The sequence below is a fragment of the Podarcis vaucheri genome, assembly GCF_965113315.1.
Source record: "Podarcis vaucheri genome assembly, chromosome: Z".
In the NCBI taxonomy this organism is placed as follows: Eukaryota; Metazoa; Chordata; class Lepidosauria; order Squamata; family Lacertidae; genus Podarcis; species Podarcis vaucheri.
This window is the reverse complement of record NC_138758.1, coordinates 36063995-36078541: the sequence shown is the minus strand read 5'-3', so window position 1 is coordinate 36078541 and position 14547 is coordinate 36063995. Positions and strand designations below refer to the sequence as shown.

Genomic DNA, 14547 nt, shown 5'->3' with positions numbered 1-14547 from the left:
AGCTAAAGAATCCTGAAAAGATAGCTATCCAACCTCTCTTCACAAACTTCCAATGGAGAAGAGTCCTTACCTTCAGAGGTCATAGAATCATAGAACTAGAGTTGGAAGGCACCCCCTAGCAGTCATTTAGTCCAATCCCTTGTAATGCAAGAAACCACAGCTATTTGTTATTTTCATCTGATTCCTCCTGGCTTCTGGGTGAAGCCAGAAAAGAAAGTTTGAAAGGTTTGTGCACCTCTTAGTGGCTGGTTGGGACTGACAGAGAGCCCAAATATGGATGGTGAGCACTAGGTGCATTCCCAAGGGTCAACATTTTAGTACCTTTGTCCAGGACAATAGCATCACACGCTCCTGGGGGCAGATCTCATTCTTCAGCAGCGACAGCTGTTGGGGGGCAAACTGTGTATGGACTTCATCCGGAAAGTGAAGGCTCATAGAATGGAATGTTCTTCCATTTCAAAATTTAAAAAAACATCCCCGCACATAGGAAGAGTAGCATCCCAGGCAAAAGTGACATCTCGTTGGCCACTGGCCTCATCCTGTGGCCAGACTCTTATGTTCTTCTTGAAAGACTAGGACAATGGTGCAGTGATGGGAATGGGTGTGTTCCCCCCCAAAAAAAAAGTTGGACTCCAATTCCCATTGGCCCCAGCGAGTATGGTCAGTGGTTAGGAATAATGGGAGTTGTAGTCTAGCAACATCTGAAGGGCCACGCCTTTGCCTCTTCTGGGCTAGACTAAGACCAGAGGTTTGGAGGGCCAGACTCAAATAGTGTGATCTAAGGCAGGCAGGCAAGTTCCAAAGGAAATGAGCTTTAGTCTTCCAGGAACCTGTTGCAGCAAGGCAAGTTGCTCAGACCGAAGCCTCTGGTCCCAAAGCTTGCCTTTATAGGGCCTGGTGGATTGCTCAAGTCAAGTTGCTGGACTTGGATTGCAGCCTAGATGGCACCCTTGAGAAACACAGATTTTCGGCAGAAAAAAATACACCCCAAATAGCACTGGAGGAAAGGCACTGGCATCTAGATCACCTCCATGAGGACTATAATCTCTGATCGAGTCAGTACCACCCACCTTGTGACGTTTGAATTTGAGTGTGATGCCTTTGCTCATTGCCAGTATATCTATTGAGTGGGTGGATTGTTGAATCTCTTGCTTTCTGGCTCAGGAATCCACCTTAGGAATTTCATGATAGCAGGCTAATCTCTCCTGCTTTTACTCACACGGGGTTGTATCCAACAAACTTCTCCTCAGAGGAAGTTGAAAGTCAGGGACTCAAGTCCACTGCTTTCAGCCGGGCTGCTCTGGATATGACTGATGTTGGGTTCAGTCCGTGGCACTGTGAGCACTTAACATCATGTCCATGAGAGATGCATGTGGGTGGAGCCAGATATAAAGTGGGTGGGGCAGATTTGAAAAGTGGGCGGGGCAGCCTCTTTTCTCTCTTGCATTCTTACCAACCCCCCTTTCTCTCTCCATCCACACCTGATTTTTCTCTCCTTGTTGCCTACATGAAACAAGGCCTCGGCCTGCCTGAAATTAAGCTCAGGCTAGTCCACCCTGGTTCTAGAATGCCCATCCCAGTGGTCCGAATTCCACCTTGACTACAGCACATGGCCCAGTATAACATTTTTTAACGCGTCCCAAGTCTGACCCCGCTGACATAAAGAGCACTGGGTTATTAACAACAGAGCAACCGATAGAAAACGTGCCATTGAACATTGTGTCGAGGCCTCATCTGACTGGAAACAGTCAAACGACTAAAATCAAAGGGGCCTTTCTTGAAGACAATAACGTGGAATTCAGCACAGGCCCACAGCTGGGGTGGGGGTGGGGGAGATCTGCGCCATTAGCTTCTTCCCTCTGACGTCTGAGGCCTGCCTGGATTATTGTTCTGACAGGTTTCTTTCCCACATTGCTGGACCAGTTGAGAGAACGGGACGGGAATGCAGAAAATTGTCATTTTTTAAATCATAGCAGCAATTCCAAAAACTCTTGTGTGGGGACACATTAAAGATTTCAACATCATCATCATCATCATCATCATTATTCATAATAACAAGTGAGGAGAGCATTGCTGTTGAGCCCATGTCCTGCTTGCTGACTTACTCTTCGAAGCATCTAGCTGGCCACTGTGAGAACAGGGTGCTGGACTAGATGGCCTTTTGTGCTGATCCCACAGAGCTCTTCTTCACTATGGTAGTTAAGAAAAGAGCCTCCATCTTCAAAGTTAGTCTATCTCTGAATACAGTGGTACCTACGCTTCAGGTTACAGACTCCGCTAACCCAGAAATAGTACCTCGGGTTAAGAACTTTGCTTCAGGATAAAAACAGAAATCGTGCTGCGGTGGCAGCGGGAGGCCCCATTAGCTAAAGTGGTGCTTCATGTTAAGAACAGTTTCAGGTTAAAAACAGACTTCCAGAACGAATTAAGTTCTTAACCCGAGGTACCACTGTACTGAGCAACAACCATTCTCTTGCTTGGGGACTTCCCACAATGGTTGACCACTGTGAGAACAGGATTCTGGACTGGATGGTACCTTTTTGACCTGATCCAGTGGCCAAGTGATATTACCTGTGGTTAACAGTTTGAAAGTGAAAGACCCTCTTCAGATGGACCAGAGTGTTTGATCTATTCATCTGTCTGCTGTTGCTGCAGAGGAAGGAGAAACATGGTGAAGGTTATTTCTTACCTGGCTCAAGTCCCAACGAATCCATTACATGATGAGCAAGTGTCTGTGGAGAAAAGTATCTCCCCGCCCCACCCCTTTGCGTGCATGGATTGTTCTGAAGACCTTGTACCTGTGATCCCTTTTGCGCTGTTGTGTGAAGGGCTTTGATCCAAAAATAGGGAGAATTATAGATGTGGCTGATGAAGAGTAGGCTCAAATGGACCTCAGCTTGTGTGTGTCCGTGTAGGGGGAGAGGCTGATGTCATTCCTGTCCCCAGATAGTTGTCCTTTGCCTATATGACATGGCTACCAGCCACGATGTCTATGCTCTGCCTGCATGGTTAGAGACAGTATTGCTTCTGAATTAAGAAAACTGGAAACTGCAGGGCAGGGGGAGGGTGCTCTTGTTCTTGAATCCTGCTAGTGGCTTTTCCATAATGGGCACCTGGTTGGCCATAGTTAGAACAGGATGCTGGACTTGGTGGACCACTGGCCTGATCTGGCAGGGTTCTTATTATCGTCACATCTTGGTATCCACATTTCCACGAGTGCTGCTGCATATTACCATATTTTTCGCCCTATAGGACGCACTTTTTCCCCCTCCAAAAATGAAGGGGAAATGTGTGTGCGTCCTATGGGGTGAATGCAGGCTTTTGCTGAAGCCTGGAGAGCGGGAGGCGTCGGTGCGCACCGCCCCTCTTGCTCTCCAGGCTTCAGGAAGCTATCCGAAAGCCTTGGGAGCTGGGCGGGAGTGCCTGCTGGGCTCCCAAGGCTTGTGGGCAGCAGCCTGCAGACCGAAGCACGGGGCGCGCTCCGGAGCGCCTCCGTGCTTCACGCAGATGTCCACAAGCCTTGCGAGCAGCAGCCTGTTCTGGGGTTGGGGGAAGCTCGGGCTTCCCCAGCCCCGCGGCTGAGGGGGGGGGAAATAACTTTTTTAAAAAATTATTTTTCCCCCCCAAAACGAGGTGCGCCCTATGGGCCAGTGCGCCCTATAGGGCGAAAAATACAGTACCTTCAGGGCTGCCTTGTCCTGTACGTCCCGAGTTGATCAATGGACTCACTTAGTGAAGCAACTATTAGTGGCCCCACTTAGGCCAGAAGCGTAACTTGTGCCAACGATAAAGCATGCCCTTCAGTGTCATGGGCCTGACCCTGTGGAACTTCCTCCCACTGGAAGTCAGCCAGGCACCATCTCTGCTAAGTTTGAGGCACCTGGTTAAAAGTTTTTGATTGCAATCCAATGTGGAGATATGGAGAGCTGCTGCATTTAAGATTAACAGACAAACGATCAGAAACTGAAATTGACAGTCACGACCCATTGACTGGAAAATGCAAGGGTGCTTTCCTTAATTTTGATTTTCATTTTGATTTTCAAAGAGGTTTGCAGGAAATGTCCATAAATAATCAGCCAAAGTGTTTGCTGCAGCTCCAGCCAAGATTATTCCTCTGTTGACTAGTAAATCCAAACAGTGCCTTGTGGGGACAATTAACCAATTGTTTCTTCAATACAAATGAGGCTTTTTCATTTTTATTTTTTTAATGGAACCTTTCATGAGCAAAATATTTCACATGATCCTTGCTCAATACAGCAGCACAAGCTGCTCGGTCCTGCCTCACCCTCAAACCCACCCCCCACCCCGCTTGTTTTGGGATGCATTTATTGCAGTTCTTTATGTTTTGATTTTTTAAAACATCTGCTCATGTCCAAGGCAGCTCCATCGTTGGGACTGCACCGTGAGTCATTGTGTTTTGCACACACAGAGAGAGCTCAGCTGATGTCATGCTGGCAGCCGTTATCCTTTTGTGAGACATTGAGTTTGGAGTAGCTTCCTTGTGGGTGCAAAGAAGGACAGAGGGCCTTCTCTGATTGCCTCACTGAAAAGAATATCATGGAGATTGGAAAGGTTCAGAAAGGGGCAACTGAAATGACGATGGGGATGGTGTGACTTCCCCATGAGGAAGGGTTGCAGCATTTGGGGCTTTTCAGTTTGGAGAAAAGGTGAATAAGAGGCGACATGATAGAAGTTTATGAAATCATGCGTGGCATGGAGAAAGGGGATGGAGAAAAGTTTTTCTTCCTCTGTTATATCACTTAAACTCATGGGCATTCAGTGAAGTTAGATGTTGGAAGATTCAGGACAGATGAAAGAAAGGACTCATTCACACAGTGCAGTTAAACTATGGAAGACAATGATGGCCACCAACTGGAGTGACTCTAAATGAGCATTGAACAGATTCATGGAGAAAATGGTTATCAATGGCTACTTGCCATAGTGGCTACACTCTGCCTCCATAGAGGCAGCTATACTTCTGAATTACCAGGTGCTGGAAACCACAGGAGGGGAGAGTCCTCTTGTGCTTGGGTCCTGCTTGCAGGTTTCCCATTGGGGCATCTGGTTGGCCATTGTGAGAACAGGATGCTCGACTAGATGGTCAACTGGCCCAATACAGCAGGCTCTTCTTATGTTTTTTTCTCTGTGTGTGTGTGTGTGGTCTGCTGGTCCTGAACATGATATACAAAGTTTGGGTGTACATTGCAATTCTGCATGAAGTATAGAATGTAGAACTTTGCTTCCTGACTTCCACTTTTAAAACACTCAACCCAAGTTTCTGGTGAGCTGCGTAATTTTTCTAGTGATCAAGAGGAGAGCTACACTGACATAGTTTCGTTTGATCCTCACCATAACTACCAAAGTCAGAGTTATTATTTCCCTCCTCTAAGGAACTCAATGTGATGGACATAGTTCCTCGCATTCTATTTTATTTTTCACAACAACTCTTAGATGTTGGTTAGGTGGAGAGTGTGCAGTCTAAAGTCCCCTAGTGAACTTCATGGCTGAGTGAGGATTTCAACCAAGGTATCTCTTGGGCCTGGGAGATATATCAATATATCTCCCAGGACTGGTATGAGGAGCAGACTGTGATGTTGGCTTCACGCAGCAGTATATCGCTGGTGAAACTACCACCGCTCCTGAGTCCCTCTGCTAGCGAGTTCCTCTACCCCATTCTGCCCTCATACTGTGCAGAGGGAGAAAAAAGGTGCATCAGTGAGGTACTGATACAACCTGTTCCTCCCTCTGCATCTTTAAACTGCTTGGCTGAGGAGTGTGTGGTTGCCACCCACCTCAGCTGAGCAGTTAAAGGATCTCCCAGCCTGGCACTGGCTCCCGCTCAGGGCGGTGGTAACGACAATACCAGGGATGGCTCAGCTGGGGATCAGGAGCCTTGTCGCGCCCCAGCTGAGCTGTACAAACAAGGCACCTTGTCCCAGTCCACTAGGTGCTGGGGTGAAACCGCCTCAGCTCCCACAGTGAGAGCTGCAGCAATTTCACCCAGTGCCTCACAGGCTGAGGCCAGTGCAGCTTGTCTTTTCAACTTCATCGTATATCGCCAGACCGTGATGTTTGGCTGGTGATATACTGCTATGTTGAAAAGCTGATACTGCCCAGCCCTAGTCTCTCTGGTCCAAATGCAACATTCAAACCACTACACCACACTTCCTTTCAAATGATCATATGCTACCTGGTGGAAACGTTAAATGATAATCCCTTGTCATGATGGCTTGGCTGGTTGGAGGATAGAGAGAGGTGTGAAGAAACGGGCCTATTGCGCAGAGGTAAAAATTATATTTACTGCTCCGGCCAGTTCTGCCTCTGATTGACATGTTGCCTTCAGAATGTGGTCCTGAAGGAACTGTTGCCCTGAGGTTGGAAAAGTGCTTTTTCTCTATGGCAGCAGTCATATTGCCTCACTTTACAGATAGAAAGAAACTGGAAAGTATAAGATTGAAAGGGAGGTGTGTGTCCAACCAGGACTTTCATGGGGTATGAACCATGGATCTTCAAAGTCTGACACATTCAGTGTTTTGGACTATGTTGATATGGAGAGAGCTGATGTCAAGTTTCCAAAATCTGTCATTGTGAGAATCAAACACATTAGTTGCTTACCAACTGATTTTAAAAACAGACACATAAACACACTTTACAGTGACTCAACTGAAGAAATCTCTCTGAATATTTAGCAAGGATCTTGGGTATCTGTCGGCTTCCTCTCTGCATTTGAGGCATAAAATAGATTCATCCCTTGAAGGGGATGCTTGATGCAGTTAAAATAAATTCCTTTTAAATGTCCTATTTGTCTTGAAGCCTCACAAGTGAAGAAATTAGGGCTGTGCACCAGATTTGGCTGAAGGCCAAAGCCCAAACTCGGGCCAGTTTGCAGAGATCCAGGCTTTGGCCAAGTCTTGTGAAAACCCACTGCAGAACCATTATTGAACATTACAGTGGTACCTCGGGTTACAAACAGCTCGGGTTACAAACACTTCAGGTTTCAGACTCCGCTAACCCTGAAGTAGTACCTCAGGTTAAGAACTTTAAACCTCAGGATGAGAACAGAAATCGCGCAGCAGCAGGAGGCTTCATTAGCTAAAGTGGTACCTCAGGTTAAGAACGGTTTCAGGTTAAGAACGGACCTCCGGAATAAATTAAGTTCATAACCAGAGGTACCATTGATTGTGCAAGGCATGGAAGAGGTGAAAAGAGAAAAGATTTTCTCCTTCATAATGCAAGAACTCATGGACTAGAATCCATGAAGGTGGAGGTTGGAAGATTTCAGGACACGTAAAAGGAAAGATTCTTTACACAGTGCAGAGTTAAACTGTGGAACTCTGAAAGTACACAAGGAAAACCACCAACTTGGATGGCTTTAAAGAAGGGATTGGGCAAATTCATGGAGGAGGAGAAGGCAACCATGGCTACTAACCACAATGGCTATGTTCTCCCTTCATTGTTAGATGAGAAATGCTTCTGAATATGAGTTGCTGGAAAGAACAGGAGGGGAAAGGGTTGCTCTTTCACTCAGGTCCTGCTTGTGGGTTTCCATTGGGGCATCTGTGAGAACAGGATGTTGGGCTAGATGGGTCACTGGCCTGATCCAGAAGGCTCTTCATATGCTATCTTGGATAGGAAGTATAAGCTTGTGCTGAGCACACCTTTTTCCAGCAGAGAAATGTGGGTGCATTCAAAACTGTTAAGGATTGACCTCTCCACTCACCAGCTCACCACAGGGAGCACCCTGGAGAGGCAGCACTCAGCAGGATTGGATCACCAGCTGGTGAGCAGAGGGTTCAATCCTGCAGGTGTCCAGGGAGGTGGAGGCACAGCATCTCCTTCCCCTTCCCAGTCACATTAATTAGGAGTTTAAAAACCCTGATTAAGCATTAGCCTTGCCAGTGAATGATTTCAGGACTGGATCCAGGTAGATTTGGGTGTTCCCTCAGTCAGGGCAATTTGGGAACCTGGATCAAGTTGGATGGACTGTGCACCATTCTAGATGTGTGTGTGGGGATTTATACCCTTTATTCCTTTGAAAGTGCTTGAAATAATAGCAGTGTAGTTTAAACTGTTTAAAACTTACTATTCCCATCCCTGGGTTTCATCCCCCACTAATCTTTGGTTTTAGTACCTTGTTGCACCATTATTATGATACTGTTTTTAAAAAGCTTCTCTGTTCGGCCCCAGAGAAGACTTTCTCTGTGCCCAGACTGGGATTAATCTCTTGTCTCTTACGTATTTCGCAACCTGGAAAAATGAGAATTACAGATCACACTGAATTAAAATATCTTTTGTTTTGGCCAGGCAGCTATTTTAGCTGTGGAAAATGTGAAGTTGCTGGCTCCCCCACTCCCACCCCCCGCAGTTGCCTGGAAGGTTTGATATCCAGGAAATTAAGTACAGTAAAACAAAACAGAAGCAAAGGCCTCTGGGATGGTTCATCCACCATTCTGCCCTCATTGCTCCTAGTAACATTTTTGGGAGGTCAGCTGGATACAAGGCGAGGTGGAATGAGGTTGGGCTGGATCTGAGGCTGTGCTTTGGGGAATACCGAGCTCTGAATATGCTTCTTTAAGAAGGATATTGATAAGCTGGAAGGTGTGCAGAGGCGGGCAGCCAAGATGATAAAGGGTATAGAAGCCAAGCCTTATGAGGAATGGTTGCAGGAGCTGGATATGTTTAGCCTGGAAAATAGGAAACTGAGAGGAGATGTGATAGCCATCTTACATGCATACATCCATGCAACATTTTATTTTTATGCTGCCTTTCCATAGTTGAGGCATGTTCAAGGTGGCTTACAACATGAAAAAACTCAAATCAAACAATTTCCACATAAATCATAATAAGATCTAAAATAAAGGTGCAAAAAATTAATAGCAATAATAGCAACAACCCTCCCAACTAAAGCCCCTTGAGTCTGTTCAGCAGCCTCAGCTTTTGTAGCTGGAGTCATTCGGGGCCCCGCCAGGCCAGGTGGGAAAAGATCTACAAGGCAGGAAGCTGGTCTTCCAAGTCTTGCAGCCAAGTGATATATATCTGAGGGGCCATCACTCGGAAGTCAGAGCAAGCTTTTCCCCCTGCTGCTCCAGAGGGTAGGACCTGAACCAATGGATTCAAATGACAAGAAAGGAGGTTCTAGCTAAACATCAGGAAGAACTAAGTGCTGTTCCACAGTGGAACAGATGGCCCCTGAAGCTGGTGGACTTTGTCGGAGATTTTTTCCACAGGTGACTATGTGCCAGGGATTCGTTAGCTATGCATTGCAGGGGGTTGGACTGAGTGGCCCTTGGGGTCCTTCCAACGCTTTGATTCTAAGTTGCTCCAGCCAAGAACAAGCCGGAGCTGAGACCTTTCTATAGTAGTAGCACCAGTTGCAGCCTGGTTCCTAGCAGTACCCATGTCACAATATGATGCTCTAATTAAAGGGACCCAGTTTTCTCTTGTCATTGCCTACTGTTACAAAAGGACGCGGGTGGGTTAAACCACAGAGCCTAGGGCTTGCCGATCAGAAGGTCGGCGGTTCGAATCCCCACGACGGGGTGCGCTCCCATTTTTTTGGTCCCTGCTCCTGCCAACCTAGCAGTTCGAAAGCACGTCAAAGTGCACGTAGATAAATAGGTACTGCTCTGGTTCGCCAGAAGCGGCTTAGTCATGCTGGCCACATGACCCGGAAGCTGTATGCCAGCTCCCTCGGCCAATAAAGCAAGATGAGCGCCACAACCCCAGAGTCTGCCACGACTGGACCTAATGGTCAGGGGTCCCTTTACCTTTTACTGTTACAAAACAGGACAGATAAACGGAAGTCATTCTTTACACCGTGCATAGTTAAACTGTGGAATTCGCTCCTGCAAGAAGCAGTGATGGCCACCAATAGAACATCCTTTTATCATGAAAGCAAGCATCACATCTACCCCATTTCCCTTGTGTTGGTTCCCCACAAGGGAACCAACACAAGCGAAATCTCACTTCATAAAACATAGTAATCAGCTAAGGGAATATCCTCCTAAACATCAGGAAATAAAAAATTACAAATTAAACTCAACTAAAAATAAAGGGGGGGGAGAGTTGTATCCAATACTAGATCTACTCAGAGTAGACCCATTGAATTCAATGGACATGACTAGCTTAAGCCTATTAGTTCCAATGGATCTACTCTAACAGGGCTAAGTTAGTCACACCCATTAAATTCTGTAGATCTGAATAGGGCTAGCACCGGATGCAACCCATTAATTCCACATTTATAAATAATGTGATTCCTGCATTGCAGGGGGTTGGACTAGATTATCATTGGGGTCTCTTGCAATTCTATGATTGTCAACCAGGCAATGTGCAGGTAGAACAGGCCCCTGAGCCTTAGTGTGCTTTGAAAGAAACATTAGCCCTGGAGGAGAGCAGGCGAGCCTGTATTGCAACCCCCCCAGGAGTTGCAGGCGGTGTAAGCTGCCTTACTTTTATCTGCTTAGCAGGTATTAAAATATCCCACAGGTTGATGTGACAGTGAAGCAGCTCCAGAGAAGAGGAATTCATATTCAGAATGTATTTTTTCTAATGCTGTATTGCAGTGGATGTTGGATTTTCCTTTTTTTAAAAAGGAGATAATTATTCTCCATGTGGTAGAAAAGATTGGCACAGGACGGGTGTCATCAGAGTTAATGGGAAACGATGACTCTTTCAGTTCTGCCCGTAATCCAGCTGCATTGCCTTTTATGGCTTCAGCTGGCCTTTAATTGAGTGTTCGTTGTAGGTATGAGTATGGTAACCTGGCTAAGATACTCTGAGTAGATCTACCAAAAATTATGGGCATGACTTAACTGAGACCCAGAAATATCAGAGCAGAAGTTAGACAACCCAAAAAATGTTCCCCTTTCCAGTTAGGGCTGGGGTGGCCAATGTGCTGCAACTCCCATCATTCCAGACTAACATCTGGAGGCAGAGGTGTAGTGTTCCAGGGTCATAGATCCATTGCTGTTTCTGAAGCTGGGTCCCTGCCTCCTAGAGCTTTCCAATTAATATGTCATTGGAGCCCATCAGAATTGAAAGGAGGTGAGTCAGCCACTGAGGATGGGCTCCTAGGGTCACTCTGAAAAAGGTGGGTAGAAAGGACACTTGAGGAGTTGTGTTTGCTCCAAAGCTAAGTGTTTAGGGACATTGAAAACATAAGGGGCTCCAGTTTCAGCAGAATGGGGTGCAAGTTCTGTTACATACAATGGAACTTCAGAAGATAATTGGAGTACAGTGGTACCTCTGGATGTTAATGGGATCCGTTCCGGAGCCCCGTTCGCATCCTGAAGCGAATGCAACCCACATCTGCGCGGGTCGCGATTCGCCGCTTCCGCACATGCATGTGACATCATTTTGAGCATCGGCATGCGCAAGCAGCGAAACCTGGAAGTAACGTGCTCTGTTACTTCTGGGTCGCCGCGAATCGCAACCCAAAAATACTCAAGAAAATATAATGACAAAAGGATTAATGTCATATTTGTATAAATCTGTTATAGAGGTTCCATTTTGCCCTCAGCAAAATTTGGGAAGCTGTGGGAATTGAACAGGAATAAAAATCGAAGAAGAGGCTATGGGTAAAAACCCCTATATAAATCTATATGGGCAACAACAAAATAAAGAGCACTTAAAATTTTGCACAACTGTTAACAGTGGTACCTTGGTTTTGAAACTTAATCTGTTCCGGTAGTCCGTTCAACTCACAAAACCATTCGAAAACCAAGGCGTGGCTTCCGATTGGCTGCAGGAACCTCCTGCACTCAATTAGAAGCTGCGGAAGCCGTGTCAGACATTTGGCTTCCGAAAAACACTTACTTCCAGGTTTGTTGCATTCGGGAGCCGATTTATTCGGGAGCCAAGCCATTCAAGTACTGAGGTATCACTGTACTTTACATCAAGACGCCTATTCTATATAAAACCGAACAGTTATCCCATGTGTTTGAGAGTATGTCCCATTATAAGGACATATCAGCATATGTGGTGATAGTGTCCAAAAATATAAATATTTTGGTAAAATGTATTTACAGAAATGTCTTTAATTAAAAGCATTTCCAATTACTTCAGGAATAGCTCTACTTCATTTGTATAGTCAGGATATGCTGCAAATTAGAAATGAAGAGCTCATAACACATTTATTAACCAGTACAAGAACAACCATTGCCAGGACATGGAAATCATTGCAATTATTAACCGTGGACCAATAGTATAATGCAATTTGGTTAACAGTGTTATTGGAAAAACTGACACAAAAATTAAAATTAGCAAGAGGCCAAAAGAAACATGGCTATTTTTATGCAGTTTGGTATTATTTTATTGATTATACGAACCATGAGGCATACAGCAGAACAGTACCTATAGTTTACACCGTTACACTTGCATGAAGCATGCAAAAATCAAAAATCTAAGCATATACATTATTAAACATCATTTAACACAACTTGATAATATATTGAGAAACGTTTATCTGAGTGTATACAGTTTTATTTTAAGTCTCATTTTGTGTAACTTGCATATCATATGTCTAAATGTAATAAATATAGGGCAAACAGGTGTACACACGTTTTTGTCTCAGTACAGTTCCTTAATAACTCTTTGCTATGGTTTTACAACAGCACTTTCATGACGGCAGAAAAGCTCAGCAGCACATCGAAACTTGCTGGAAGCAGCTTGAATCGGTGAGTTTAAAAAAGCCCCCCTCCTGACGCTGGTGGGTCTTACGCAGGGGTTTCACACAAGGAAGGGTCTCAGACAATCTCCACGAGGTCCAGGGACATTCTTTCCAGAAGAGGCAAGTCAAGTGGGTTAGGTGTTGTGCTCCTGAGCCATATCTTATTTTATTTATTCTTTATTTCACTACATTTATATACTGCTTGATTGCAGTTTTGTGAGGAGCAAAACATCAAAATCATAACTGAAAGCCCATTTCAAGCATTCCAAAGATAATTAGTGAAAAGAGATTAAAACACATAGCTTTCTACATAAGCTTGCTTAAACAAAACATTTTTTTGAAAAGGGTACAGCAATGCCTAATGTCAAGAGACAGGGAATTCCTTGCTCAAACCTTATTCCCTCCCATTATTACTATTATTGTTATTGTTATTTACATTTGTATCCCACCTTTCCTCCAAGCAGCTCAAGGTGGCTTAGATAGTTTTCCTCCTCCCCATTTAATCCCCACAATGACCCTGTGAGGTATGTTAGACTGAGAGGTCACACCCAGCTGGCCCAAACTTCATGGCCTAGTAGACGGGATTCGAACCCTGATCTCCCAGGTTCTAGTCTGGCCACTCTAACCGCTATGCAACACTGCCTTTCCCTTAACAGAGTAAAAGAAGATTTGAAAGGGACTGCAAAGAAGCGGACAGGGCACAGCAGTATTTCGAAAAGATGGATGCCGATATCAATGTAACAAAAGCAGACGTCGAAAAGGTAAACAAAAAAAATATGGAGGCAGGAGATTTGGGAACTTTCTGCGAAGAGGGATTACATGTTATAAACCACTTGGGAGTCGTAGTTCTGTGAGGGAAAGAGGGGTGCCTCCTATCAACTATCCCAGGGTCCTATCAACGCACCCAGGATTCTTTGGGGGAAGCCATGACTGTTGAAAGTTGTATGGTACTGCTTTAAATTGGAATCATGACAACTGTTAGTATATTTTATTGATTGATTGAGCTCAAGGTGACGTAAATGCTCTCCCCCTTCTTAACTGATTCCCACAACAACCCTATAAGGTAGGTCAGGCTGAGAGGCAGTGACTGTCCCAGGGTCACTCAGTAAGCTAAACCCTGGTGTCTCCCAACCACTACACCGTACTGGCTGTCAGAACAGAGGTCTTAGCTATCATCTCAATGTCCTCACAGAGACAGTAGTAGATAGGTAGCCGTGTTGGTCTGCCATAGTCAAAATAAAAAAAATTCCTTCCAGTAGCACCTTAAAGACCAACTAAGTTAGTTCTTGGTATGAGCTTTCGTGTGCATGCACACTTCTTCAGATACTGGTATCTGAAGAAGTGTGCATGCACACGAAAGCTCATACCAAGAACTAACTTAGTTGGTCTTTAAGGTGCTACTGGAAGGAATTTTTTTTATTCTCACAGAGACAGAAGTTGCCCCAATGCTGTTTTAAAAGAAAGTCGCACACAAGCTTCATACCTAACTGAGCTCCCAAACGGACTGAGCACTTGCAAAACAGATAACTTCCAGTATGTGTTGGTTACTGCTGATTTTGAGAAAGCCAGGTCCGTTTCTGGTGATTGCATCCATAGCGCTCCTCTGGGAATTTCGATATTTCAGACATGGCTTGCTAAAAATAGCCAGGGTGCTCTTCTCAGCTAGAAATAAACTGCAACAAGGGCTAATCTCCATAACTTTTCTGGAGGAGCAAATTCCAGAAGGCATGTAGCTGCATTTGTCCCCCTATTAGGAAAGCTTGCAGCATTTGGGACTTATTCATGCAGCAATTAATTAAACTGTGAAGCCTGCTGCCAGAGGAGCAAGCATTACTGCCACAGGAGGCAGTAGTGGGCACAACTTGGATGGCTTTAAAAGG

At 45.2% G+C, this 14547-nt stretch overlaps 1 protein-coding gene across 15 annotated transcripts in view; it reads left to right on the top strand.

Annotated features, from left to right (window-relative positions):
- Positions 1 to 14547, top strand: part of FNBP1 (formin binding protein 1) — a 118495-nt gene that overhangs the window by 51972 nt on the left and 51976 nt on the right. For all 15 annotated transcript variants that reach the window (XR_014215651.1, XM_082207993.1, XM_082207994.1 and 12 more), the window contains exons 5-6: positions 12612 to 12674; positions 13324 to 13428. Coding sequence is in view for 14 of the 15 variants with exons in the window: in XM_082207993.1 (XP_082064119.1) it covers positions 12612 to 12674; positions 13324 to 13428 (168 nt within the window). In the remaining variant the exon portion in view is untranslated. The remainder of the gene's footprint in view (positions 1 to 12611; positions 12675 to 13323; positions 13429 to 14547) is intronic.